Source organism: Stenella coeruleoalba (assembly GCF_951394435.1).
Source record: "Stenella coeruleoalba genome assembly, chromosome: 8".
NCBI classification, from domain to species: Eukaryota; Metazoa; Chordata; class Mammalia; order Artiodactyla; family Delphinidae; genus Stenella; species Stenella coeruleoalba.
Window position 1 is genome coordinate 93,390,703 of NC_137154.1, and position 27,348 is coordinate 93,418,050.

Genomic DNA, 27,348 nt, shown 5'->3' on the forward strand with positions numbered 1-27,348 from the left:
TGGGCAGTCCTGTTTGCTAGTTTGCAAGGGGGCAAATTTCTGAATTTGGGTTCGTATCTATACACTCACACATTCAGACAGACATCTATTATAGACACAAATATATCTGCAAGGTGCCCTTGTTTTCGCCCTGACATATACTCTCCTATTACATACCCACGTCCATATCGAAACACACTGATATATACATCAGTACACAATGACACATACGCCTACATACGCAGAGCCGCCTACACCATGATATACACCTGTATATGTGTGATATACACAGTACCACGTCACCTCCATTCACATCAAAATATACTGGCAGAGGCCTTGGATAGGCATCCAGGCATACCCTGCTACATACATATAGATATTCGCATATTGTTATAAATCTTGACACATGTTCCCTCTCTCCCTTCTTCCCTCCCTCCCTCTCTCTCCCCTCTCCCCATACTGCCCCACCTCCCCCCAAACAGGCACACTCAGGATTTAAATCAATCTTAACAATATTTCTCTGAAGCATTAAGAAATCAATAGGGCTGATTGCAAATTTATGTCATAAAGCAGTGGTGATCCATCTCGTGGAAAGAGTCTTGAAATGAAGTGACTTATCTTTCAAGTGAATCTTTATTTTTCATTAATCTGTTTCTTGGTGTTAAAAAAAAAAATCCCCTGAGAAGTCAGCCCCAAATTTATTGACGGGCTCGTTCATTCTGAAGTTCTAACTTTCTAATCAATTTTAGTTTTCATTATGAGACTTTGGAGAAATAAATCTGATTCTAAATTTTTATCAACCTCCAGGTCGGAGCTTTGTAGCCAAATGTCTCAGTGGTTTACATACTTATTTAGCCCTGCCCCACCTCCAGGCTTCCTTGGAATGTTCTTAGGAAATGGGTGCAGAGTCAGGATGCAGACAAGACTTGGGGACCAGACTCCAGGCTTCATCCCCAGTTTCTGAGAGAAGCCCTGGCACCCAGATCTGAATCTGGAGGGAACCATGGCTCTGGAGTTATCTGCTAGGAGGGCGAGGACCAACTGCCCAGCCTCTGTCCCACCTTTATCCTGGTCATTTCTCTGGGGAGGGAAGGAACCAGGCTCTGCTGCCTTGTGTGTGTGTATGTGTGTGTGTATGTGTATGTCCGTGTGTGTGTACATGCCCAGGCATGTAGTCTTTTTAGGAAAAATATTACTAGGCCCTTCTGAATCTCCTATTCTTGAGTCTACCTTTTTGAAGGGCCCAGAAGGAGGACTAAAGCACCTGAATTTTCCCACCAGGAGTTCAAGTCAGAAAATGACCTTGGACTTTGATCCCAGATGTAGATGAGGCAGCCCCCCCACCCAAGCCCCACTGTTGAGATGGGAGAGATCCAAGAAGAAGGACATGGATGGGACTCAGAAAACTCTCTGTTCATGACCTCCATGCGCTGGGCTCTGGTGAGGAGACTGCGCAGGGGCTCCAGACTCTGTGCACTGAAGTTCTGCACCTGTCACAACTTGAATGACCATGGAAGTCACCTTGCATCTCTATACCGTGGCCTCCTCTGATGGATGGGGATAAAAATACCTCTTCTGTCCACTCCACAGGAATAGAGGGTCAGATAAATTAGTGCAAGAAAATACTCAAACACTGGAAAATGCGGTGCAACAGGAAGACATCAAGGATGGGCAGCCCTTCTGTGCCCACGGCAGGGATGTAGCAGTGAGGCCAGAGTTACCCAGGAAAGCATTTCTTGGTCCTGCTCAAGGTTATTCTGATCTGTTTCCCTGCCCAGCTGTGGAATTGCCTCGAAGATTTCCCCTCAGTGACAGTCTTCAGATACCCTCTAGATTTACAAGTTTCTTCCTCTTAGAAACGGCTGCAGCACCTACTGGTTTGTTTTCTCTGCAGATCCCCTCCCCCAGAGCTGGGGAGGGCAGTCATTTTTTAATCCTGATTTTATAGAGGAGGAAATCAAGACCTGAAAAGACCAAGCTCCCTGTTCAACGCTTTACCATGAGAATATAGGGGGTGGCTTCACCCTACCTCCCAGCTCTAGTCACAGGGCCAAGATGAGGGTGAGACTCTGTCGTTTCATCTCCCATAATCCACAGGGCCCCTTTGAAATTTACACATAATCAATTCTAACTCCAGACTTATTACAACATGTGGGGTGTGTAGGACAGACCAGCATGGTGGAAGAACCATCTTCCCTCCTTGGCACTGACAAATTCTTCATCCCACCCTAGGCATGGGCGTCCATAAGACAGTCAGGGTGGAGAAGGGAGTGGGGATTGGTGAGGGAACCAGCCTCTTTATCCTCCTCTCTTTCCACCCCTCCAACCTCATGGATTTAGCAATAAACAGGGTTGGGCACTGTAAGAGACCAGAGACTAGCTAGTCTGTTGGGGTTTCATTTGTAGATTGAGAGGGGAAGAAAGGAGGTATTTCAGAGGAAATTGTCTTTGAATTTACTTACCTTCCAGGTCACCTGGATGCTCTGTGAGGTCACTGGCTGCAAGGTTACATCCATGGGGGGCCCATCAGGAGCTGGGGGGTGGTGGGGAGAAATAACATTATGAGTCAAGTCTTGGAAGAAAAGAGTCCTATGTTCTTACTCCCATGCTTGAGCTGGAGGACTGCTGGGGAGAAAGGAAAAGCTCGTCTACAGAAGCAGAGAACCTTTGTTTGAGTCCTTCTGAAATGATCATAGGGTTTATATTTCCCCTTCATTCTCCATAACTTGCTGAAAATGTAGCAAACAATGACTATGAAATACTGCTCAACATCCAGCAGGCTGGCAAGTATTTTTTAAAAGTTTGATAGTACAAAGTTCAGACAAAGATATGAAGTGGCAGGAGCTCTTGTACACTGATCATGTGAGAGCAAGTTGGTACAAAACTTTGGAAAACATTTTGGCATTTTTTTGGTTAAAGGTAGAAGTTTGTCCATCTGATGACTGTAATTCTACGACTGCTTATATCCCTTGGGGGGGGGGAATGAAAATACACAAATGATACAGCTGTACTGATGACATGAAGCTCACAAAAAGAATATTGATCAAAACAAGGAAGACAGAGAGAATATATGAAGTATGATGTCATGCATATATTCTATTAGAAAACAGGCAAAACTGAACTGCATGGGTTATGTGTACATGCATTGTGGTGACAGTACAAAAAAGGAAAGAAAGGAAGTTGGGATACTGGTTACTTCAGGGGGAGAGGTTATAATTGAGAAAGGGCATATGGAGGACCTCTGGTAAGTGGTAACGAGCGTTGGTTATACTAGTTTTTCTTTATGATTATTTGTAAAACTGAACATGTATGTTATATGTACTTTTTTGTATTAATTTATCTTTTGCAATGACAGGTAAGAGAAAATACAGCAAGGAAAATCTTGTTTAAACTTTCAGGAAAACTTCATGACAAAAATCACAGGAGATAATCCAGGGCACTAGCACCCCCATCCTTTGCAGATCTAGCATATCTGTCCTTTCCAGACAGGCTGCGGCCAGGTGAGTGGGGGCAGGACCATGGACAGCTCCCGAAAGCATTGCATCGAGAACCCCATCTGGAAAAGGTCAGACGGAAGAATCTCCAATGATTCAGAGGCAGACACAAACACCTCGGAATCTCCCCCTTCTCCTCTCCTAACTGCAAGCCCACTGCCAGTGGACAGGGTGGGTGTGGCCCCGGATGTCCCGAGCCCAGGCGCAGGGGTGGCTGGGCGAGATGCTCACCGGCCTCCTCAGTGCTGATGGTGAGCTCCTTGCTCGGCTCGCTGCGGCCAATCTTGTTGAAGGAATACATGCGGATGCTGTACACGGATGCCGGGTGCAAGTCCACGATGTTGGCCTGGTTGATGGTCGGGGAGATGTTGCGTGTGGACTGCTTGAAGTCCCAGGAATCTGGACAGAGGACACCCATTTCTAACCACAGCCAGGCAAACTCCAAACCTCAAGCAGCAGCACATCCCAACGTCAACTTAGATGCCCAGAAGAGGTCTAGTTCACAGAGACTGAAGCAAGAGAGCCTTCACAACTTCACAGAGGACCAAAGGGTTCTGTTCCATTAAGCTCAAGTGGCCAAGGGATGCCTGAGGATGGGAGCAGCAAATGCACTGCTTGGAAACTCAGGGAGCTTAACCCTTCTCTTCCCTGGGCCGCCTGGTGAACTCAAACCTCAGATGGGGGTCAGATGTCTCCTATGGTCCCTTCCAAGATCACCGTTTGCTTGCTATTCCTGAGGGTCTGATTGGCCAGTGCCCTTGTTCCTGGTTTCTCAGACCACATCAGAGACCTGTTATAACTGTGAGACACCCCCTCAACACATGATCCCAGTGCAAAGGGGGACGCCAAGTCTTATACCCCTTTCTCCTCCTATGTGTGCTTCTGTATTGCCTTTCCCTGTGCATTTGTGTGGTGGTGGTCTTGACTGTTTCTTGGGCTGTCAGGGGGGACAAACCACGTGCCAGAGTCCCTAGGCAAACCCTACCCTCTCTCTCACCAGCAAGAGAATGGTCTCTGAGTCTTTACAGTCAGAAGCCAACAAAGGGATGAGCATGTTCCCGATTCATCCAGGGGGACTGACAGCCCATTCCAGGGCTAATGTTTAGCAAAACTGTAGAATGTGAAAAATACCAGATAAATACCACTCAGGGATACTGTGACAGTAAACACTCTGCACCTCCAGAGGAATCCAGTCATGCATTCAATGTATTTGTGCTGTGCACCTACCAGGGGATCCCAGACAGACATGGAAGGGGTTGCAGTCACAGCAATGCCTCAGCCTAGGACCTTCCACACGCAGAATTCATAACCAGATTACGTTATTGGCACTTTGCTTTGAAAAGAAACAAAAAGGCAAAGCACAAGGAAACTAGCTGATAGTGGGGCTTAGAAATCTTCCCAGGGCGCGTCCTGATGTGACTGTTCAGTCTAATTTTCCATGTCTTTTAAATCCACAGTAGAGGATCCTGAAAATTCTCAGTAGACAAGATTAAACTGTATTCACTACAGTTTGACCCGTAAATCAGGGAGGGAGGCTAGCACATTCTAGAACAAATTTTAGGAAGACTTTTTTTTAGCTAATGCCTGGTAAATTAGGAGAATTGGTTCACTCGAAAAGACTATCCCATCCCCCCAGGTTCTGGTTAATTGAGGTCTTGACGTTTTTCAAAACACCACTTTTAGCTACACAGGCTTGGCATCTGTGAAGGGCACTGGCCCAGCTCCCCATCTGCAGTTTTGCATTTAATTCTTTGGTTTCATGAGCCAAAGTCACAAATGGCAGACAGTGGATGCTCAGAAAAACAGTATTTTCTCCTTGTCATTTAAAACACCCCAACTGCCCAAGAGTCACTCTGGCTGGCAGGTTAAGCCAGAATTGCAAATATGCAGGCTCCTACTGCCGTGGGTACTGCTTTGGTTTGGGAGGAAATGGGCTAGCGTGCGGAGGCAGGTGTTCACTTCTCTCTGCGGTATTCTGGGAGCTGGTGCCAGCTCACACAACATATATGATTTGCCTGCGTTTATAGGAGAGGGAGAGTGATCACGAGTCAGTGCATTCATTTTTGATGAGTGCGGCAGAGGAAGGAGACCACATGATGTGTCTGAAAACAGAGGGGCTAAAGAAAAGAGGTGCTAATATTTATCAAGCACCTGTGATGTGCCAGGTGCAGTGATGGACACGATTGACTCTTCCCTCCTTCCAATGACATCAGCACCATATCTCCACTGTATAGGTGATGCTCACGTCATCAAGGCCGATTTCTCACTTGGCCTTTCAGGTGTGTTCAACGCTTAGACCTCTCCCTTCCCGAAACACTTTTCTCTTGGGTTTCCTATTAAAACACTCTCTAGCTTTTCCTATTCTCTTGGGTCATCTCTTCACTTTGCAGGTGCATCTTTTTTACCTTACCATTAACGGTTCGAGTTCCTCAAGGCTCCATCCTAGGCTCTCCTCTCACTCCATACACTTTTCCCACCAGTGGCTTCTATTTCCATCTACACACAGATAAGCTCCCTGAAGGCAGGAACCATGTCTAAAACTTTGCCCATCTTGCCCACTTGGCACGCGTTGGGCACTTAAAACCCACTGTTGGTTTTAGATCAGAGCCACTTCGTTGTCCTGGACTTTGGACTTGCAGTTCCTCTGCATTTTGTAGTCACAAGAAATACCCTTTGCCTTTCCCTCCCTTGCCTCCTTCAACTGTCAGTCACAGGAAGGTTGCGGGGGGGGGGGGGGGGATGCCCCAGAGAGTGGTCTCTTTTTGTTCTGCTTTTGCCAGTCATTTCCAGGTGGATTTGCCCTTGTGTTCCCAAATCATCTTTGATGTTGCCACAGAATGGCTCTCTCCCCATAGCGCCTGCAGGCTAACGCATCAGAGTCAAATCTGGAGGTCTCTAGCTGATTTTCCATACTTGATCACTGCCATCTCTCTGACCTGAATAGCTGAAATCAGGGGCCCTATTTTCTTCCCTTTCCTTTTCAGCTCTCAGAGTACTGAGCTGGCTTTGGTGAACATTGTCTCTTTTAATATTCCCTTTCATATAAGCCTGGCTTACCCAGATTAACATATTTCATTAAGGGCTCTCTCTCCCTTTCTTCATCAAAGGGTTTATGATGCAAAATATTCTTCTTAAAAACTAAGGAAGAGGCTGGGGAGATGTCAGTGCCTTCCACTCTGTGGGCTGCTTGCTGGGAGGGGACCTGGGGCCTTTGGTGTTTCAGGGGACACATTCACTGGAGAAGGGGGAGCAGTTTGGACGAAAGTCACGTCTGGAGCATTTAGCTGCCTGTGCTTGGGAAACAAATCCATTCTGCATCTCTGATTTCCTCCTTGCATCACAGCTCTGAGCCCACCACGGCAATCTCCGCAGCACCGAGAAAAGGTTTCCTGGGTCACCACCACCACTCACCACATCCCAACACCAGACCCTCTCACAGCCGCACCCCAGCTCACACAGAACGCCACGCCACACCGGGCTGGCTTACCCCATGGTGGCTGACGGCGCGCACCACGAGGCTGCCTTCTGGGCTTGGAGGGCCATCCTCAAAGAACCCATCCCTGCTCCTTGCTTGGAAAACAGGGGTGAAATGTGGTGTCTGCATGTTTAAATCTGCACGGCGCCATCTGATAAATTTGTGTGGACGGTGCTATTTATCATTCAGCATTCATGTATTATTACTCTGCTGCCTGGGGCCAGGAGAAGTCAGCGTGAGCGGGATGGCTTAGAAAGGGCAGACTTGGTAATTTCCCTTGGAAAATTAGCATGATGAGCAACATGGCAGAAAACCTGGCAAGGCACAGTTGTAACACAGAAGGGGGTCAGGCGCAGATGGTCCAGACCCAGGATGGGTGTGGTCTGGGGCAAGAGGAAGAGGGGAAGGGAGAGTGGGGCACAGGATGGGGACCCATGGAGAGTTATTCTGTGTCAGGCTCTGTGCTAGGCACATGCACATAAGCCATCACATTCACGTAATCCCTACAGCCACCTTGGATTACGTGTTATTGTCTCCACTGATAGGTAGAGATGCCCAAAGACCTTAAGTTGCTTGCTAAACATCATACAGCCCTGACACTTGGTCAACCCAAGTCTTCTGCTTTGAGAATTGTTCTTGTTCTACTATTCCACCTGCAGGCAGAAGATCTACTTACACACACACACACACACACACACACACACGCCCTTCCCTCCTTTGGGTCATCCATCCGTTCCCTAGGATACCTTTTACAGTTCTCATGTAATTCAGTTTGTGGTGTATTACACGTGATTGGATAATGCTTTGTAATGGTCCTGGAAGTGCCTTCGTGTGTGTGTGTGTGTATGTATGTGCATGCGAGCGTGTGTACACAGTGTTTATTCTCACTCCAACTGCATTGTAAGCTCCAAGGGCAACACTCTGTCTCCTTGTTCTTCCTCTTTCCCTACCACATGGCGGGTGCATGATTCTGCAAGATTATTATTGGCACGCAGTACATGTTGCTGACTGACAGACACATATTTCAGCCTGCAAGTCCCATAGGACTGTAAATTGCCGCATGAAGTATCTGAGTTAGAAGGAGAGGAACTTACATCTTTTAAAGGTTGACTACAGCCCCATGCTAGATGCTTTCTCTTTATTCCTCAAAGCAATCCCACAAGGTAGGCATTACTGTCTCCCCCTCACAGACAAGGAAGCTGTGCTATGTTCACAGCCTCTGCCTGACTCCAATGGTAATTCACTGCAGTTCCCACGGGATTCCTTTTCCTAAGTGCCAGGATAGTGCCCGTCTGAGTGGGGTGGCCTGGAGTAGTCCTACCTAAAGGCAGGAGAAAGGACCAGCCAGCTTCTCTGTGCTCTCGATCCTGTGATTTATTTTGCTTTTTTTTTTTTTTTTTTTTACAGGTGCAAAACCCTTGTGGATGGGAGAGTCTGAGGTTGAGTTTTCATTACCCACCTCTCTACCTTGCCATCCATCCTGGCTCTGGGGTGGGGTATGGCCATTCCTCATCTTTCAGGAGAGCCAGAGGGGGTGGAGGGAAGATGTGGATGAGCTCTGAAAATAGCATCTTCCCTGCCCACCTCTCCTTCTGCACAGCTCTCCAGATGTGTGATGTTCTCAGCTTCGCCCTGCTGAGCAGTGCCCCAGGAAAGGTTTCCACACACTGGAGGGTGGCCAGTGGAGGGGACCGGGTGGGCAACGGGGCAGCATGGGGGAGGAGGGCAGGGGGGCAGTCAAAAGGAGCAATAGGGGAGAGGCCCGAGTGACAGCCCAGGCATCCACTCCCCACCCCCGACAGGCCACATCATCCAGGCAGGGAGATGCTGGCCCATCTTTCTGGCTCCTGGGGAGCTTGTGCCCAGACTCGGGAAGCCTCGAGGTGTGAGATGAACACAGTGGGCTTCCTCTCCTCCCCGCGGCCTCTGCCTCCACTGAGGCCCTGCCACTGCTCATCACCTGTCCCAGATGCAGGGCTGCGGCACCCTGCTCACTCAGCTTCTGGACGCCTCTCCTTCCTGTTGACACCTGATGACCCTTTTCAAGGTGCCATGCCAAGTCTCTCTCTGGGACCTCACGCATTGCTAGTAGCTCTCAATGACCTTCCCCAAGGAAGAAAAAGCTCAGCCCAGAGCCGCCCCCGCTCCCCCAACCCGGAGCCCAGAGCACATTTTAGTCTTGTTGACCAGGAACTGGGTCTGTGAACCCTCTGCTAGACGTGCTGCTCCCTGGAGAGCACTGCATCTTGCTGGGGCCTGGCCGTTCCCATCTCCCTGAATCTAGGCCTGTTAGCGTTCCATCTTCTCCCAGCTCAGTGGAGCGTCTACAGGGACCGGAGAGATGCTTCCCTGACGACCCCTGTGGGCACAGCTCCTCCTCCTCTCTACGGCCCGCCTCCTGCACTGAGAGCGACCTCCCAGGGGCGCTGGCTGTGAGCTGACTTTTCTCCCCAACTGAACTGTAGGCTTCTGAGGGCAGGGCCCCTCCTTGCCGAAACCTGTATCAAGGATGACGAACCCAGGGCCCCGGACACGGTGGCTTCTCAAGAGGCGAATACAGCTCAGAGATCTGCTGTGGACGCCATGCCAGGGGCTGCCGCTCTAGGGGAGTGGACAGCCAGCTGGCCAATGACCATGTGCTATGCTAAGGAAGGGAGGAAGGGTCTGGAAAGCTTCTGAGGAAACAAAACCTTGAATCTACGCTAAGACCTGGAAGATGAGTTGGAGTTGGTGGGAGAAGCGGGCTGGGGCGGCTTGAGTTTTCCAGACTCTCTTTCTGTGTTTTATTTTAAGATTATTTTGAAAAGCGTTTCTGGGCTTATGGTCTTGAATTCCGAAGGTATGAAAGAACCCAAGAGGAGGAGCATGCTTCTCGTTCCCTCCCTCCTGTGCTGGGAGTGAGGGGGCAGCCCCCTGTTGCTGTACCTTCTGGAGAGAGTCACACAGATACAAACATGATTGCTCTTTTTTGGCTTGGCCTCTTGTCCAGGCCTCTTGTCCCCTCCTTGCCATTCTTGCCACATGACTGTGGGTCTCTTGTTTCCCCAGAGACCTAGGGGCCCATTGTTCACTCTGCTCTACATGGCTTCACAGTGGCGGGCAGCCTCAGGAGCTAGCTAGGGTCCCAAGGGAGGGATCTGGGAGGGCTTCTTGGAGGAGGAAACTTAGATCTATGCTTTTCCAGGGACTCCCATCCCCCAGTGACTCATTCTTGGCAAGGACCAGCTCTCTGACTCCCAAGCACCCCCATCATCCCAAATCAGGAGTGCCTAGATGACCCAGTGAAACTGTGCTGTCTCTGACCCCACAGATACAGCCCATAGCCCCCTGGCTCAGGGCCTTTAAGTTGCTTTAAATCAAACCACCCTATGGACCTGCCCAGGGACAGTCCTGGGAAAAAGGGGCTGACACCCCCTCCCCATCAACTGAGGGTCCCCCTGTTTGCCCCCAGGGTTCCTAACCAGTGACCAGTGTTCCTCCCTTTGGAAGACACAGGGGCTTGTGTGTCTGCCTTAGATGGGCAGCCCTGACACCCAGGGGCTGTCCCACAGAGGGGCACCGTCCCGGCACATGGTGCAAGGGGTCACAGCAGGCCCAGCCCTCACCCACCTGATTTGTTCTTGTATTCAATGTCAAAGCCCGTGATGATGCTGTTCCCGTCAAATCGCTGGGTCCAGCGCAGGTTCATGCTCCGGGCCTTCACCTCCCGGATCTCCAGCTCTGGGGGGTCGGGGGGTTCTGGGGGGTGGCAGGGGAAGGGGGCAGAAGTGAGGATGGCAGCAGAGAGCTTGGCCTCTTGCCGACCCCTACAGAGGACCAGGGATCTGCCCTGGGGGATCCGTGTCACCTGTGATCCACCCAAGGGCCCTGAGCCCTGGAGTTCAGGCAAGGCAGGAGGGGGTGAAGGGTGCCCGGCAGCAGGGCTCAGAGGCAGAGGGGGGCCTGCTCGGTTCCTGCTCTGCTCCCCTCTCTTCCTTAGCCCCTTTCCTACTTTCCCCCATGCAGAGCTCCCAACTTTTCCCAGCTTGGCTTTCCCTTCCCATACCTCCTGCAGGGTCTGCGCCCACAAATCCAGGCCCTCCACTTCTGGGAGCAGCTAAGCTCCACAGGGGCCGCAGCCATTGCAAACCTCGCTGTATGCAGCGTGCCTGGAAAGGCCCTATCACCCCACTCTGGGCAGGAAGGAGGGTGGATGGAGCTTTGCCTCAGAGCTGTTTCTGGTCAGCCTCCGCTAGATGTGGGCGGTGTCCCTGCTCTTGAGGGGAGCTGGCAGTGAGCGCCGGGGTCCCAGGGGAAGGGGCTGGGGGCGTGGGGCAGGTGAGGTACCTTGCACCGTGAGTTGGATCAAGCCCCGGTCCTCCCCGTACGAGTTGATGGCATGGCAGCTGAAGAACACAGAGTCCCCACGGTCAGCAGGCTTGAGCTGGGAGGCAGCCAGCAGGGGCAGAGGGCAGCGGCAGGGAGAGAGGGAGGAACGGGGAGAGTCTTTTAGAGCTGGTCTGCTGAAGGGGGCCCATCTGGCCAGGGATCAGCAAGGCCACCTTCTTCTGGGAGAGGATCCACCAGGGGTTTGTCAAGGGCTCCTCTTTCCAGAAAGTTCAAAGGATGGAAGTGTGGAAGAGTCCCTGCAGGGAGGCCAGCTGAGGAGTTCCAAAAGAGGGAGGGGCTGAGGGGGGGACCCAGGATAGAGGGAGGGGCTGAGAGGGTCTAGGAGGGAGGGAGGGGCTGAGGGGGGGGACCCAGGATAGAGGGAGGGGCTGAGAGGGTCCAGGAGGGAGGGAGAGGGCTGAGGGCATCCTGGGGGGAGGGAAGGAGGGGCTAGGGTGTCCTGGGAGGGAGGGGCTGGGGATTCCACACATTTAAAGGTCAGGAGTTGTCAGAAAGGGGATAGAGTGAGGTTCTAAGGCAGAGGTTGGTGGATGAAGGAGGGAAAAGGAGAGGTAGTTTTTGGGGTGGAGGAGGGGCTCCCAGACTCCCCATTCACCTCCTCTGGATACAGATGCAATAGCTGTGGGCTCCCCACTTTCTGAGACTGGGGCGTGGGTGCTCACCTTCAGCGTGGAGACCACTTCGTCGCCGTTGTCCTTGGTGGCGATGGCATACCGCATGACGCGGTCGGGGTCGATGACCGTGTCCCCCTTCTCCCAGCGGATGATGATGGGCCGCTCTCCCCGCGCCGTGCAGTTGAGCTCCTTCGCGTGGCCCTTGATGGCGATGGTGGTGTTGGGGTGGGAGGTGATCATGGCCGGGACTGGGGAGGGGAGGAGGCCCAGGAGGTCCCAGTGAGGGCGAGGGAGGCCAGCCCGGGGAGAGCACATGCCCAGCGCCGAGGCCCCGCCCTCCGCTGCCCCTCCCCACAGAGCACCTCATGCCCAGCGAGAGGGTCTAGTAACGGTTGGGGGAGGGTACAGAAAAGCCCACTGCCTGTCCCTTTCTCCCCAGCCCACCCACGACTGGGGCAGCCTCTCTCTTCACCAGGGGTTCTGATATTCCATGGACCCCTTTTCAGAATCTTTTAAAATGCATAATATACATAAAATGACAAAGGAAACCAGATATGCTGAAGTATGGTTATACCAATATGAACATTCAAAAGCAAACTTTTGATACAGTATATCACATATGTTCTGTATCCTCTTTATGAAATGAGATCTAGTGCTGGACTGTATTCGAACGATTTTGTAACAGTGATGAGCACAAATGATATTTTGGGGTATCTGCCAGGGCTGCGATATGAAAATACCTATCGGTCACAGTCACAGGTGCTGCTACTGCTGTGGCTTGTTGCTTACGTTCAGAATGGAAGAAGTACAAAATTTCAGTTAAGTTAGTGAAAAAAGAAGTTAGTGAAAAAAAAGATGCCATTTTACCCCAGCCCCAATTCACAGAGCCCTTGAATTGGATCCGTGCGCCTTTGGTGGGGAGGCCTGTGGACCCTGGGTTACACGCCTGGTGCCTCTGCTTTGTGTCCATGGCTCGAGCTCTCTCCACAGAGGTCAGCTGGCTTACCCCCTGCTTCTAGGCAGCAGGCCCCTCCCAGACAGCTGAGAAACTCTCTTCTAAACAAAATGCAACAGAAAACCCTGGCTAGCAGCACCGTAGTTAAGAACCTTCAAGCCCACTAACAGGTTCCCCCATCCCCCATCCCCCAACCAGTGACCTGAGAAAATCGTCATGAAACAACCAAGGCCCTGGCTGGCCGTCAGGAGAGCCCGCCCACTGCCCTCACAAGCGGCATCTCAATCCCGACCCTCCTCCAGGCCTTAGCACCATGGGCAGCAGCAGGAGGAGGGTGGGGTAGAGGGAAAGATGGTCTCGGGCCAGTGACATCCTGTCCCCTTTTCCCCCCATCAACTCAACAAACATGCATCCAGCACCTATGCCATTACGCGGCATGGTGCCAGGCTTGGGGGAGACGGGGTCGTTGCCTCCTGAGGGGGGGGAAGGGGAGGGGGAGGTAGGCACCTGTGCGAGCAACATGAAAATAAGGAAAAGGGGATGAGTTTTTCAAGGAGGTATCAGGAGAAATTAATTTTGGTGGAGGAGTGTCAGGGAAGGTATCACCCAGCCATTCAACAAGCATTGATGGAGCACCTATTAGGTGCCAGACCTTATGCTGGGTTCTAGAACCAACAGTGCGCAGGACAGACCCAATCTCAGGGAGCTTCACTGCAGTGGTGAGAACAGACAACACAGTAGCAGTTCCAGGAAAGATTGCTAAGCACTGTGCTAGGAGAAGTGCTCACCATCTGACGTGGCAGGATACACACGGGGAGAAAGGGTCCCCTAAGCGGTGGAAACTGCTGGAGCAAAGGCTCAGAGGCAGCGATGTGCAGGGCAGATCCCAGAGAGATGAGAGATCTGATGCAGCTGGAGGACTGTCCTTGTCCTTGCCATTTCCTCACCACTTTACTGGGAAACCTTGCCTCTTAGAGTACAGGTCCCCAGGGCTCGCGTCTCCAGAGGAGTGCCCATGAGCCATGCTGGAGTACACACATTAGGGGGCGCTGTGGCTGACTGCAATAATCAGACAGCATTTCCCACCCCCGCATTGCGGGAAGGACCCCTGCTCACACTGAGGTCTGCAGAGTAGACAGCCACCCCCTCACCGGCCTGCTTGGGCCATGCGACAAGAAGATGCTCTGTCTTCTCTCTCTTTACACCCCCCCACCCCGGAGGCTCCCCTCTGGGGCAACGCATCCCTGCTCCACTTCTGTGGATGCCCCTTTCTTTCCCTCCTAGCATCCTCAGGATTTTTCTCCCCTCCAGTTTTGTTTTGTTTTCGGCTGCCTGCTTGGCTTGCGGGATCTTAGTTCCCTGACCAGGGATTGAACCCGGGCCCCCTGCAGTGAGAGCTCAGAGTCCTAACCACTGGACCACCAGGGAAGTCCCTCCCCTCCAGTTTTAAACACCTACTCAGACAACACTCTTCCCAGCAAAGTCTCCAGGGTCCTCTGACTTCTAAGGACAAATAAGCCTTTGGAGAAAGGAAGGAAGGCATGGAGCTGTAATAGTGTGACCTGAGACGCCAGTCAGCGGGTGAGGGGACATCTGGAACAGTCTGGGGGATGAAGGGTGGTTTCTGGCATTCCCTGAAGTCACCATGCAGCCAGCCACCTCCTCTGCCTTCTGTCATGTGGGACTGGATCCTGAGGGCAGCTCTGGTCCCTGGCCCCTGCACCAGCATCTCAGCACAGTCCCCAGCCCCGGCTCATCATATAATGAAGCAGATGAATTTTATAATGCACGGCATCACGCCAGTATACAATAAAACGTGGAACACAAATAACAAGGTGCAGGTTATAATGAAGAAAAAGCCTGCAGTCAGAGACATGCGAGTATGAATTATTGACTAAGGTTTTACACTCTCAAGGATGTGCGGAGGAATATTTTTCTATCAAAGATTTGCATAATTCACTCGTATAAACCTGGGTGGAATATAGAGTAAGATTTTACATCAACAAGTCGGGCCTCGCATTGCAGAAGCCTCCATTTTTCCCGGAGGCTTGAAATGCCGGGATGTGGCGGGAGGGGCGCATGAGCTGTTTCTGCTCCCCGCAAAGTGAATGGTCAGAGACTGGGGCCTGCGCCCTTGCTTGGCCTGAGTCCTGAGGCCTTCCTGGGGAAGCGGAGGCCTAGCTCTCAAGAGGCTGCCGCTGAAGCCACAGACGAGACGGGGGTGTTCATGCTGAGGGGGGTGTGTGTGCACGTGCGTGAGCGTGCACGCGCGTGTGAAGGGGGATGGGGGCAGGGTCAAGCCTCAGCGTAGGTCACGGGTCCAAAGAAGGAAGGGGAAATGATGAGTCTTCATTTTTGGTAGGAGGACCTCAAGACTCTGCACCGGAGTGAGACACTGGCAGCTCATCCCTGTTTTGCTCTCCAGGTAGGGCTGTACCAGCCTGTCCAGGGCCTGTGTGTGAATTATAAAGGCACCCCTCTGGCTGGATGCAACATGGTGCCGGGAGCCGCAGCTTGGCCAGTGGAGCAGGGACTGGGTTCCAGACTTTACTTGCCCCTTAGGCTATGTAACTTTGAGCAGTGCACAACCTGTGTATTCATACACGCCAGTCCCACCTCACAGGGTCTTCCCAATCAGGTTTGTTCAAAGAGACAGACACAGGGGCAACCAGAGGCCACAGGGCCTCAAGAACCCACTTGGTCCTTCAGCCCTGAGTATTAACCACACCTGGGGCCAGGGGGTGGGCTCTCTTCACCATTGTTGTGGCAGCAAACAGCATGCAGCAGAACCCGATGTTCTCCTCACAGCCCCGCGGCTCAGGGCAGGTTCAGGGGAGCTCCTCTGCGAAGAAGAAGATACTGCTTCTGTGGACCCCACCCAGCTTGAAGAGCTTGGGGGCCAGACGGACGTGTTTCTACCCAGCTATGTGGTCTTTAATACGGGCTACTTGACTTCTCCGAGCCTCAGGCTCATCATGGGTACTATTCCCACCCCAAGCGTCTCACGCTCCTCTCCTGTTCCAAGAAAAGCATCAGATAAATACACGCACACCTTAAGATGTTACTTGCCATCTATTTTACAGAATCGCAGAGTCCTAGAGTTGCACAGCCCACATAACGTTCAGCATAGTCGCTACTAGCCACACGCGGCTATTGGCCACTAGAAAGGTGGCCGGTCCAAACTGAGATGTGCTGTGACTGTAAAGCACACACTGGATTTCAAAAACACAGGAAGAAAAATGTAAAATACCTCCTTAATAATTTTATGGTGATTACATGTTAATATTTTAGATATATTGGGTTACATAAAATATACTATCACAGTGAATCTCACCTGTTTCTTTTTTGAACATGTGACAACTAGAAGATTTTAAATTACATAGGAGGCTTGCATTTTGTTTCTATTGAAGGGCACAGGTATAGATCATCTACACAGACCCTTCGTTTTACAAATGAAGAAACTGAGGCCACTCAGGGAAGTGATTTGCCCCGGTCATACTAATAAACAGCAACACTTCTTAAAAGTGGACAGATGGGAGAGGCGATACATATCGTATGAAGCTCTAACACTAATGGTGGAAGGTGAACTGATGCCAGGAGGACTAGCGCCCAGGTCTTCAGAACATAGAATGACAAGCTCTAAATTACTCGTGAAACATCACGTCTCGTTCTGGGCTCTCTACTTGATGGAGGACATCGACAAGCTGGAGTGCGACCAGGAAGATGGACAGACTTCAAGCCATGCCATTTGAAGAGTGGCTGGAAACTGGGAGCGTGTAACTTGCAGGGAGTTGGGTGGGACATGGCACAACAGCTCTTCAAAAGGGGGAAGGCAGACCTCCTGTTTGGCTTCAGAAGGAATTTTCCAGTAGTTTTGGCTGTTTAGGGAAAGGGCTGCCGCGGAGGCAGGGAGCTCCCCATACTAGACCACCTGGGCAGCGTGGAGAAGATTCCAGGGCAGCGCAGAGAAGATTCCATGTCTTTGGGCCCCTGCGGGTGTCCGGGTCTCAGGAGAGAGGAAAGATGGTCTGAGAATCCGGCTCATTGTTATGGGAGGATTCTGTGATCATACTCTTCTTGCGTATAGCGGTCTTCAGCCCCTCATCCTGGGCAAGAATCAGAGGACCTGCTTCCTCTTTTCTTCCTGCCCTACGCAGTCTGCCTGTCAATGCCAGAACAGGGGACTCTGTCACTGTGCCCCTCCCCCAGACCCTGTCCAGGCCTCCAAGGGCCTGGGTGCCCTCCTGAGCCCACAGACCAGGAGCCTCCGCCCTCCTGGCTGCTGCAGCCCCCTAATAGAGAGGAGCCCGGGGCAGCAGGTGCCCGCCCTATCTGCTCTCCTCGTCCCTCCATCTCTCTCTTGCTTCTTGCTCTGGACCACAAAGTCACTCTGCTTCACTGAATCACAGGGGTAAACACAGTTGAATCCTCACTGCTCCGAGACCTGGCTGTGCTCCAGAGCACTTCCTGGGTGAAGGCAGACCCCAGGAATTCCCTAGAGAGATGCTCGTGTGCAGTCACCCACAGGAGGCACAGATGCGCACGCGCACACACACACACACACACACACACTTTTATGGTTACCTTTTACTGGGAACTTCCCATGTACCATGTGCTGGCAGTATTCTAGTACTTTACATGAATTAAGTCATGTGGGTAGGTACTGTTATTATTCCGCCGCTCCAAAGCCTGGGTCCTGATGTATTTCTTGACCAAGCGCCATGGCCTTCCTGTGCCCACAATGCCCCTGATGGAGCAGGCAGTCTGCTGGATGCCTTGGCCTCTTGGTTCATTACTTACTGGCCTTCCCCCAAAACAGCCATGAGAAGTAAGTCTTACGGTAGTAAGAAGGCAGTTTTTCCCTCTTTAAGCCTGTCCTACTGTAGGGGCTGGCCACCTCTGGCTGTCTGTCTGTCTGCCATGCATGCACGAAGAATCTGGCTTTGGGAAATGGAATTTGGTTGTCAGCAAAACGCTGTGGCTTCTCTATGGTGGGCGGCCTCAGCCGGCCTCTCCTAGGGCAGGTGTCAGGGACTGCAGCTTTACGGGGACAGGCAGGAGAGCCAGGGAGGGGGCGGGGACCGTATGCACAGGGCTGAGTTCTGCGTGACAAGTGCTAATAGCAGCCGCAAAGGCAACACAGTGCTCCAGTAGGACACAGGAGGCTTTAATGAGATACAACTTCTCTGCTTTCCTGCAGTGTAATTCAATTAACAGCCAGGGAAACCTAATTTCTTTTTACAAAAGAGGGGTGCAGTAAGAGATTCTCTGGGGACTTGGGAGCAGGGAGGGGCTGGGCTTAAGGGCATCGAGGAGACCCAAGTGGGTGAGCTGCCCCTTAGTACATAGCTCCTTCCAACACAGCTCCTTTAGGTGGGGAGGGTGGGCTCTTCCCTGGGATCTGGGAGGCCCTGGGGTGAGCTGGGCCAGTCTTATTCAAAGCTTTACAACCCCGGTACTTGGTATAGCGCCGGCACTGCACATGGCCAAATTGGGGCAAATTCTGGTCGAACCCAAAGAGGCTTCCTGATGATTCCCAGGGCCCTTCCCTGACACCCCATGTCACTGCAGATACCCCTCCTCTGGGCATCGAGTGTCCCTGGCATGGTACATGTCATACTGCAGTGTCCTTGGCTCTGACTGTGAGACTCCAGGGTAGGAGCATCCCTGTTCAGGACTTAGCATGTTTTTGTGGAAAGAAGGCAGGCTCCCCCAGTGCCCTGGGGCAGCCTGCCCTGGTCCACAGACTCACTCCAGGGCAGGGAGGAGCCTCGCTGGGCCTCTGGCTTGCAAGCCACGGCCTTATAGCCCTCCAGAACTCCCAGATTTCCTCCTCCTGGATCCAATGGGGCTTTACTGGCTGAAGCCACAGAGGGGAGAAAGGCACCAGCCTCCACAGTGGACTCACCCCCTCCTCTCGCTCCAGGGCCCTCCTGGGGCAGCAAGCCGAGGGGAGAGGAAATCAATTTCAGAAACAAGACAGTTGTCAGAATCCGATGTAACCGGTTTCTGTCTGTGAAATTACTCACAGGCCGGCTCCTGTCACCCCCAGGTCCCGCCTGGACCAGCTGCTATTTACATTTTAATTTGATAAAATGTAAATTTTGAGAGGCTGATAGATTTTTAAAACACCACAAGACAGCTCTGCTTCCTCACTCCCCCCCACCCCTTCCCCGAGCATCCACAGACTTTCTGACCAACCCCCAGGATTGGGGATGGAGTTCTAGGCCATGGGGATTATGAACTCTGCACCTACTCGGCCCCGCCTTTACCGCTCCAGCTTCCCTCTTCTCGGGGATCCCACCCATAAGCTGAGGTGCGCTGATCTTTGCAGTTTACAGAACACCAGAACATCCTTTATCAGGAGCTTCACTCCTGTTAAGGAGGTAGCCTGGGGGCTTTTAGCCCCCAGAGTATCAGTGAGGAAATGGAGGCTCAGAGAGGCTAAGTGTTTTGTCTAAAGTCACACAGCTGGTGAGTGGCAAGAAGCAGCAGCCCCAAGTCCCCTGACAGTTCACCGGCGCCCCTTCCTCTGCTTTCATCCAGCCTTCTCCTTCTGCCTGGTGGACTATTCTCCCACCTTGGGCTTTGTCCCAGAAGTAGGAAGCTGGGTGGGAATGACACGATGTGGAGGAATCCTGGGGGCAGTGCAGGAGGCTGAGAACTGGAGGGCTGGGCCCGTGGGGCAGGAGGTCAGTCCAGGGCCAGCTGGGGCTGGGGGCAGGAGTTAGGGGGGCGGTGATTCGGGCCTTCTCTGTCTCTGTCACCCTCCCTCTCTTCCGCCTGATGATCGGAGCTCAGCTGGTGTTTCTGACAGTCCCCGAGTCACCAGGGAGGGACGATTCAGTTACGAATACCCAAAGGCGGAGAGCAGTGTGTGCAGGAAGGAGGACGTGGAAGAAGAAGGACATGAATGCCACCAGCTGTTGGGAGAGGCCTGATAAAATGGGAAAGAGGTGCGGAATGTTGCATTCCAAAAGGAAGCCTGGGATACTTCTTAACCCCATTCGTGGGCACCAGTGTGTGATAACCCTAGAAGTTCACATTATTGCAGGCTTACTATTTGTAGGCACTATTCTGTATTCCTTTACATGGGTAACTCATTTAATCCTCAGAACAACCCTGTTTTTATTCCCACTTTACAGATGGGGAAACTGAGGCTTAGAGAAGTAAATTGCCCAAGGCCACACAGCTAGTAGGCAGCAGAGCCAGGATTCAGGGCATCTGTGGTTTTAGCCATGATGTGACACTGGTCAGAGAAGGGCAGGAGGCAGGGGAGCAGAATGGGAGTGCAAAGAGTCCAGCCTCTCTGAAGAGAAATGCAGCCAAACTGGGGGTGAAGCAGGTTGGTCTGGGAACCCGGACACCAAGGTGTTAGGCTGTTCTGCTCTTCTAGGTGGGTGGCCTGGGGGAGGGGGTCGAGGAGCTTTTCACAGGGTCTGAGGGAAGAGCCCTAGTGCTGGATGACCCTCCTCTTCCATCCCCATTCAAGTGGATATCCCTCTGGTCCTTCCGCCGCCTCAGGCAGGACAACCTCAAGGCCGATAAGGTTGGAGGAAGGGCAGCAAGGTCAGGGTGTTCTTCACCAACCTTAAGGATGGGACTTGACTGTCTCAGGAAGTCCTTCTGAGAGTCTAGCCGAAATCTCTCCAAGAGTCTCTTTGCTAAAGGATGCTTTCTCTGGCATGCTAAAATGCTTTACTGGATGTCCTCCTTGCCTTTGGGAGAGGCTCTTCCAGGGGACAGCGTGTGCCCTGAAGGCTCTAGACAGCTCTGCACACCACCTTGCCCTGGGAGAAGGGAACCTCCCAGCTCAGAGGCTCTCATCTCCTTTTGTTTCCAAAAGGATTACAGGCACCCATCTGAGGTGAGTGGGCCCCTCCTTCCCCCCAGCTCAGCCCACTCCCCTCCCTCCCTCCCAAGGCTTGTGTCTCTGCTCCTTGTTAACAAGATCCTGACAAGAAACGCAGCCCTGTTTGGCAGCGTGAGATAAGCTGCCACAAAGGGGCATTGTTGGCATCTGGGGTGGTTGCCTGGGGAGGGGCGGGGTGGGTGGGAGAAGCTCTTTGCGCTCAGCCCTGGCAGGCGCTCCAGGCTTCCCCTGGGGAAGGGCTGGCGCTGGGGGAGCCTTCTGGTGCCTGCCTTGTTTTTCCCTTCTTAAAGAGCCAGGGCCTAGCGTTGTTAATTTGATCGCACCCACTTCGGCTTCTTGTCTCCCCTGATTAGCCAGGCTCCACCTGAAGCATGAGATTAATTCAAATTGCATGGAAGCAATCAGCCTCGGCTCTGAGAGCTGGTGGGGAGGTGCCAGGGGACCCTAGCTGTCCACTGCCCGTGTACGTGGGGAGCAGAACTGACAAACAGTGTATGTGTGAAGGGGGTGGGACGCGGGTCAGGGACAGCTGTGGGGCCTTTGAGACTTGGACCGAAGCCCTGTTTCTGCGGCACGGTGGGCCCAGCTGAGACCCTCAAACTCACCAGGTCTTGCTTTCTCCGGCCATAACATGGATCAGTCAGTCCCTCTCTTGACTGCTCGCCAAGGAGCATAAGCACAGGGTCGGGGCCCGGGAGGTGGGGGTATTATTCTCACATGAGGGTAGGACTCGGTCCTCCACTGCCTCTGGTCTTCTACTCTGCGCAGAATCTCGGAAAAGTGGTAGTAATAGTGAAAACAGCTAATGTCTACTGAATACTTATTATGTGCCATGCACCCTGGTTAATGCTTTACATGAATTATTTCATTAAATCCACCCCCCAACCCTAGGAGGTGGGTCGTGTTTTTATTCCCATCTTGGAGATGAGAAAACACTCAACTCTGAAATGACCCTGAATATCCGAATCCTTTCAGAGACAAAAGGAGACACCACCATCTTTCTTTAATTACTTGGAAGGTAGTATTTAGGGGTCATTGCTGTGAATACCCTAGAGCTGGGGTCACCAAACTTTTTCTGCAAAGGACCCACAGCACATGTCTTAAGCTTTGCAGGCCATAGGTCTCTGTTTCAACGACTCAACTCAGTTGCTGTAGCTCGAAAGCAGCCATGGACAATAGGATACGAGGAATGGACGTGGCTGGGCTCCAGCAAAGCAGGTGGCGGGCTGGATATGGCCCTTGGTCATATCAGTTTGCTGACCACTGCTCCAGGGTTAGTGCACAGGAGAAGCTTGGCTTGTCGACTCTCAACAAAGAAGGAGTTTCTGTTAGGAGGCTGGTTGCATTCAGACAAAGGCAGTTGTAGGATATTGGAAAGGACAGCACTTCAGCTTCCAGAGTTCTGGAAAGCACGCAGTTATGGATAATAAATCACTGGGCTTGGGGATCGTTGCGGTTTGAATTGTGTCCCCCAAAAAGATATGTCCAGTCCTAGATCCTGGTACTAAGGCAGGAGATAGATGGGCCCCGGGCTGAACAGTTTCTCCCCTGTGGACAGAAACTCCATAATAGCAGAAACTCCATAAAAGCAGGATGATGGAGGAGGCTGGGCCCTGCCCAGATGGAAGATAAGAGACCACATATTCCTCATTCTTGAAATCAAGGGGACCTCCCCAGCTACACACGCGCAGAAAGGCTCCGTGGAGGTCAAAAAGGGAGGGGGCGCCACCGCATAGTAAGTGATGCCAGCTACCCATAAGCCTCTTCACTAGAATCCATCTCGGCTAAGAGATGCGCACGCACACAGGGGAGGACCCTGAGATCAACCAAATACGGACCCAGAACCAGGCAAAGCAAGATGACTGGCCAAAGGAAACCCAGAAGAAATGCCACATACAAGTGATTTAAACTGTCACGAGTGAGCGACTCTCTCTCTAGGCCCGCCCATGTGTCTATCCACATGTATTGCACACTTTTTCCTCCTCATAAACACTTTACTTGCTTCACTACTTTCCGTCTCTGTGTGGAATTCATTTCTTCATAGCTGACGGGCCAGGGCCTTGCCGCTGGCCACTGGTCCCTGGTGGCCTGGTGGCTAGGATTCCGCACTCTCACTACTGCTGCCCGAACTCAGTCTCTGGCTGGGAATCGAAATCCTGCTTCAAGTTGCTGCAGGCCGAGGCCACATGAGATCAGGTCCTGTGAATGTGACCTTATTTGGAAATAGGATCTTTGCAGATATAATTAAGATGTCTTACTGGAGTAGGATGGGCCCTTAGTCCAATATGACTGGTGTCCTTATAAGAAGGGGAAGGGAGACACACACAGAGGGAAGATGGTTTGAAGACACCCGGGGAGACAGAGGCAGAGACTGGACGGATGCATCTACAGTCCAAGGGATGCCAAGGATGGCTGGCAGCCCCCAGAAGAGGCAAGACAACGTGTTCCCTGAGAGCCTGCGGAGAAAGCACAGCCCTGCTCACACTTTGATCTGGGATTCCTAGCCTCCCAGAACTGTGAGAGAATACAGTTCTGTTCTTTAAGCCACCCAGTGTGTGGTACTTTGTTACAGGGGCCCTAGGGAACGAATACAAGGTTCCAGTGTGTGACAGAAATTCCCTGTGCAGTGTTTCCAGGAGGACAGCCACAGCCTGTCCCCATGGAGCTGGCGGGGGCTTCCTGAGGTGGGAGGTTGTGGGCTTTACCCTCTCTGCTCTGTGGGGAGCCCACCCCCGTTACACCCCCAGCGCCACGGACAGGCTGGCAGCAGGTGAGCAGTGGCAGGAGTGTGCCCGGGCCACAGTGCCCTTCCCCGCAACTTCCACCCCAGCACCTGGCCCTGGGATGCACACCCGCTGCCCATGAGCAGTGCAAGGAGAAAGTTTCCTCCGAATCTCGACTTTGCCAGGTCTCAAGTCTCCGTAGACCTGAGAGGCCCACGTGGGAGCCTGACGGTGTCCTGAGGACTGGGCGGGGCTGGGGTCAGGGCTTGGGCTGCCGGGGAAAGCCCACCCGTGTCATCCTTCCCGGCCCAGGATAGGACAGCTGTTAGTCACACAATGACTCCTGAGTCACCTGGCGAGGTGGGAGCTGTAGGGGTCATTGGGTCCAGCACACTCCTCTGAGTAGAAATCCTGGCAGAAAGGCAGCCAGGGTTCGGCTGCATCAAAGCACCCCAGCACGAAGCAAATATGTCATCTCTCCACTCCCATTTTTTTAAAAAAATAATTTGAAAAATATTTATTTATTTGGTTGCCCTGGGTCTTAGTTGTGGCACGTGAACTCTTAGTTGTGGCACACGTGCGGGATCTAGTTCCTGGACGAGGGATCAACCCCGGGCCCCCTGCACTGGAAGCGCAGAGTCTTAACACCTGCGCCACCAGGGAAGTCCTGCCACCTCCTTCATTTTTACTGGTGGCACCGTCATACTTATCCCTTAGCCTGGAGCCCTTGACTCTTCCCCATCCTTTTCCCAGTCCATCATCCGGGCTGGCACCTGTTCCTTCTCAGCGGCTCTTAGGCTCCCCCTTTCTCTCCATTCCCTGCTCAAGACCCGAGGAGCACATCCAGACTTCGGCGCCACTATCCATCCCCTCATCCCCAGCCCTCCTATCAGACGTCCTCCCCACCGCCTCCCACGCCTTCCACCTGCCCGTCCTCCTTTCTTCCCTTTGTTGATCCAAACCCTACCTATTCCTAAGGTTCCACCCGAGTCCTGCTCCCCTAGAAAGCTCTGTCTGACCATGTCTGTCCACACTGGGTTTTTCCTTCTCAAACCCAGCACTGCACGTGTAACCCCAGACCTTTTTATTTTTATTTTTTAAATTTCCCAGTCTGGATGATTTGTATTTATTAAAGTGAATTTAGCAAGATTTAAGTGTACAAAATCAATGCACACAAAAAAATGTGGTTTTTTTCCTATTTGTATAAACAATCAGAAAATGAACCGGACTTTTTAGCACGCTATCTTGCCTGCTTCCTGAAGGTGAGTGCCAGCTTCCTAACTAGTTTGTAAGCACCCTGAGGGCAGGGGTGGTGACTTACTCTTGCTGTTTTCTCTTTCGCAGACCTTGAGGCCACGTTGGACACATAGGGGCTTCTCAGGAAGTACATGTGTATGGCTTGACCGATCCAATAATTTATTCCGCCCCTGCCATTCAGAGGGGCTTTGATCACAACCGGGGGGAGCAGTTCTGGGCTCCCCACTTACGGCAGGGTCTGGAGGCACCAATGTAGCTCTTGGCCTGTCTGCATTTTCTTATCTAGGAAACGGAGGCACCCAGTGATAGCCCTGACTCCCTTGTGCCTCGAAATTACTGGCACGTTTTCCTTGGCTGGCAAGTACAATGAGTGTAATTTTGTTATTACAAATTTTGTTATTAACATCCAGACCTGCTGGAGCTGAATGTAGGGAAAGCCTCAGATGACCCCTTAGAGCCCAGATCCATCTGGAAGGTCTGCCATGCTCACGGTCATGGGCACTGACTGCAGGGGTGACGGTGGAGTGGGGGTGGTGTGCTTTGTGCCACCACTGCCCAAAGCCTCCAAGAAGGACGTAAGGGCCCAGATGAGGGCATAGGACAGGAGTTTTCCAACTGGGAATGGAGGTTGTACAGGCAGGTTCATTCCTGTCCCTTCACTAAAATCTCTCCTGCTGTCAGGGGACCTGGCTTGCTGTGATGATGAGAGGGGGTGGCACTGGGTTGGGGGGTTGTTTCACACGGAGACCTTTTTTTCCTACCTTAAAACCTTTGTACAAAGGTTCCTTTGGGGGTGGGTTTTGATGTGACGTAATTTGCTCCAATGATACTGTTTGCCTTTGGAGGTCAGTATGATCTCCCATGTTTCTCTGATTTAGACTTGCTTTTTAAAATAAACCCCTAAAACACTAAAGGCCCCAGCTCCTGAAAGATAGGCTCTGGAACTGTGATCACACTCCCTGCCAGGTCTGCACTGGCACAGCAAATGTCACCCACTCATTGAGCTCTGTTAATGCCTTGGGGGCTGAGGGAGAGGGAGAGAAGAATCGTGACTCCTCTGAGCACAGGAGCAGACTGAGTCCCAGGGAGAGGGAGTGACTGACCCCAGTTCACCCAGAAGCAGTGGGGGAGGTGGGGGACAAGAGGTCAGGACTCTCATCTCCCCGGTCAAGGCCTTCCTGTTCCCTAAGCCTTCTACTCATTTTGGCCTCCCTGGGTCCTACATAGGGCGGGGGAGCCCAAGCTGGCCCATGGCTTGACCTCCTGGCCAGGGCTCAGTGGGGGCTGCAGGAGGGAGCCTGGCCTGGTGAAAGGATGCATCCAGCCTGGTCTAGAAAGGGAGCTGTGGGCTCTGGGGGGGCATGTGCTTTGGCTGGAGACTCCTTGCCCTGTGGGAAGGGTGGGCGCTGAGGAGGACAGAAGAGGCCCTCTAGAGCAGGAGCCCCAGTCACCAGGCCTGAGGGAGGTGCTGCTTCTGCCTGACAAGGAGGAGATTCCTTTGGGCAAATTTGAAATTAGGACCACCTCAGGTCATCGGATACACAGTTATCTTTCCAAGGTTTTGCATCCTGACCTCTGCACCAGGGGTGAACCCCTGGTGGGTGACCTGGTCTACTCAGGCCTGGGGCTTCCTTTCACCAGGGTGGACACCCCCCTTCCCCACTTCCTCAATCCCCACTTGGCTCCTCCTCTCCTCCCTCCTGAATCTGTGACTCTGCAGTTGCCTGTGCAGTTGCTCGGGAGGGCTCCTGGATCTGGCTTTAATTGGTCTGACATTTTGCTAAACAAACAAATCAAAACTCAGACCAAACAAAGAGTCCTTATGGGTTTAATTGGCCAAGGGCTTTGCCTTGGCCCCATCACTGGAGATTTCACAGAGAGGAGGGGAGCCTGGGAGATGCAATAGGACCTATCTAACCAGGTAACCTGCAGCACAAGGGGGCTGCCGAGTCCTGTGCAGTAGTGGCATCAAAACACAGCCAGCAAGATAACCTCATCCACCAGAGGGCAGACAGCAGAAGCAAGAAGAACTACAGTTCTACAGCCTGTGGAAGGAAAACCACATTTACAGAAACATAGACAAAATGAAAAGGCAGGGGACTTTGTACCAGATGAAGGAACAAGATAAAACCCCAGAAAAACAACTAAATGAAGTGGAGATAGGCAACCTTCCAGAAAAAGAATTTAGAATAATGATAGTGAAGATGATCCAGGACCTTGGAAAAAGAATGGAGGCAAAGATTGAGAAGATGCAAGAAACATTTAACAAAGCCCTAGAAGAATTAAAGAACAAACAGAGATGAACAATACAATAACTGAAATGGAAAATACACTAGAAGGAATCAGTAGCAGAATAACTGAGGTAGAAGAACGGATAAGGGACCTGGAAGACAGAATGGTGGAATTCACTGCCACAGAACAGAATAAAGAAAAAAGAATGAAAGAAATGAAGACAGCCCAAGAGACCTCTGGGGCAACATTAAATACAACAACATTCACATTATAGTGGTCCCAGAAGGAGAAGAGAGAGAGAAAGGACCTGATAAAATATTTGAAGAGATTATAGTCGAAAACTTCCCTAATATGGGA

At 52.1% G+C, this 27,348-nt stretch overlaps 1 protein-coding gene across 1 annotated transcript in view; it reads right to left on the reverse strand.

Annotated features, from left to right (window-relative positions):
- Positions 1-27,348, reverse strand: part of DSCAML1 (DS cell adhesion molecule like 1) — a 342,838-nt gene that overhangs the window by 38,570 nt on the left and 276,920 nt on the right. Inside the window, exons 12-16 of the mRNA XM_079930621.1 lie at positions 12,000-12,199; positions 11,275-11,371; positions 10,558-10,686; positions 3,705-3,872; positions 2,442-2,512 (exon numbers count right to left, since the gene is read on the reverse strand). Coding sequence (XP_079786747.1) covers positions 2,442-2,512; positions 3,705-3,872; positions 10,558-10,686; positions 11,275-11,371; positions 12,000-12,199 — 665 coding nt within the window. The remainder of the gene's footprint in view (positions 1-2,441; positions 2,513-3,704; positions 3,873-10,557; positions 10,687-11,274; positions 11,372-11,999; positions 12,200-27,348) is intronic.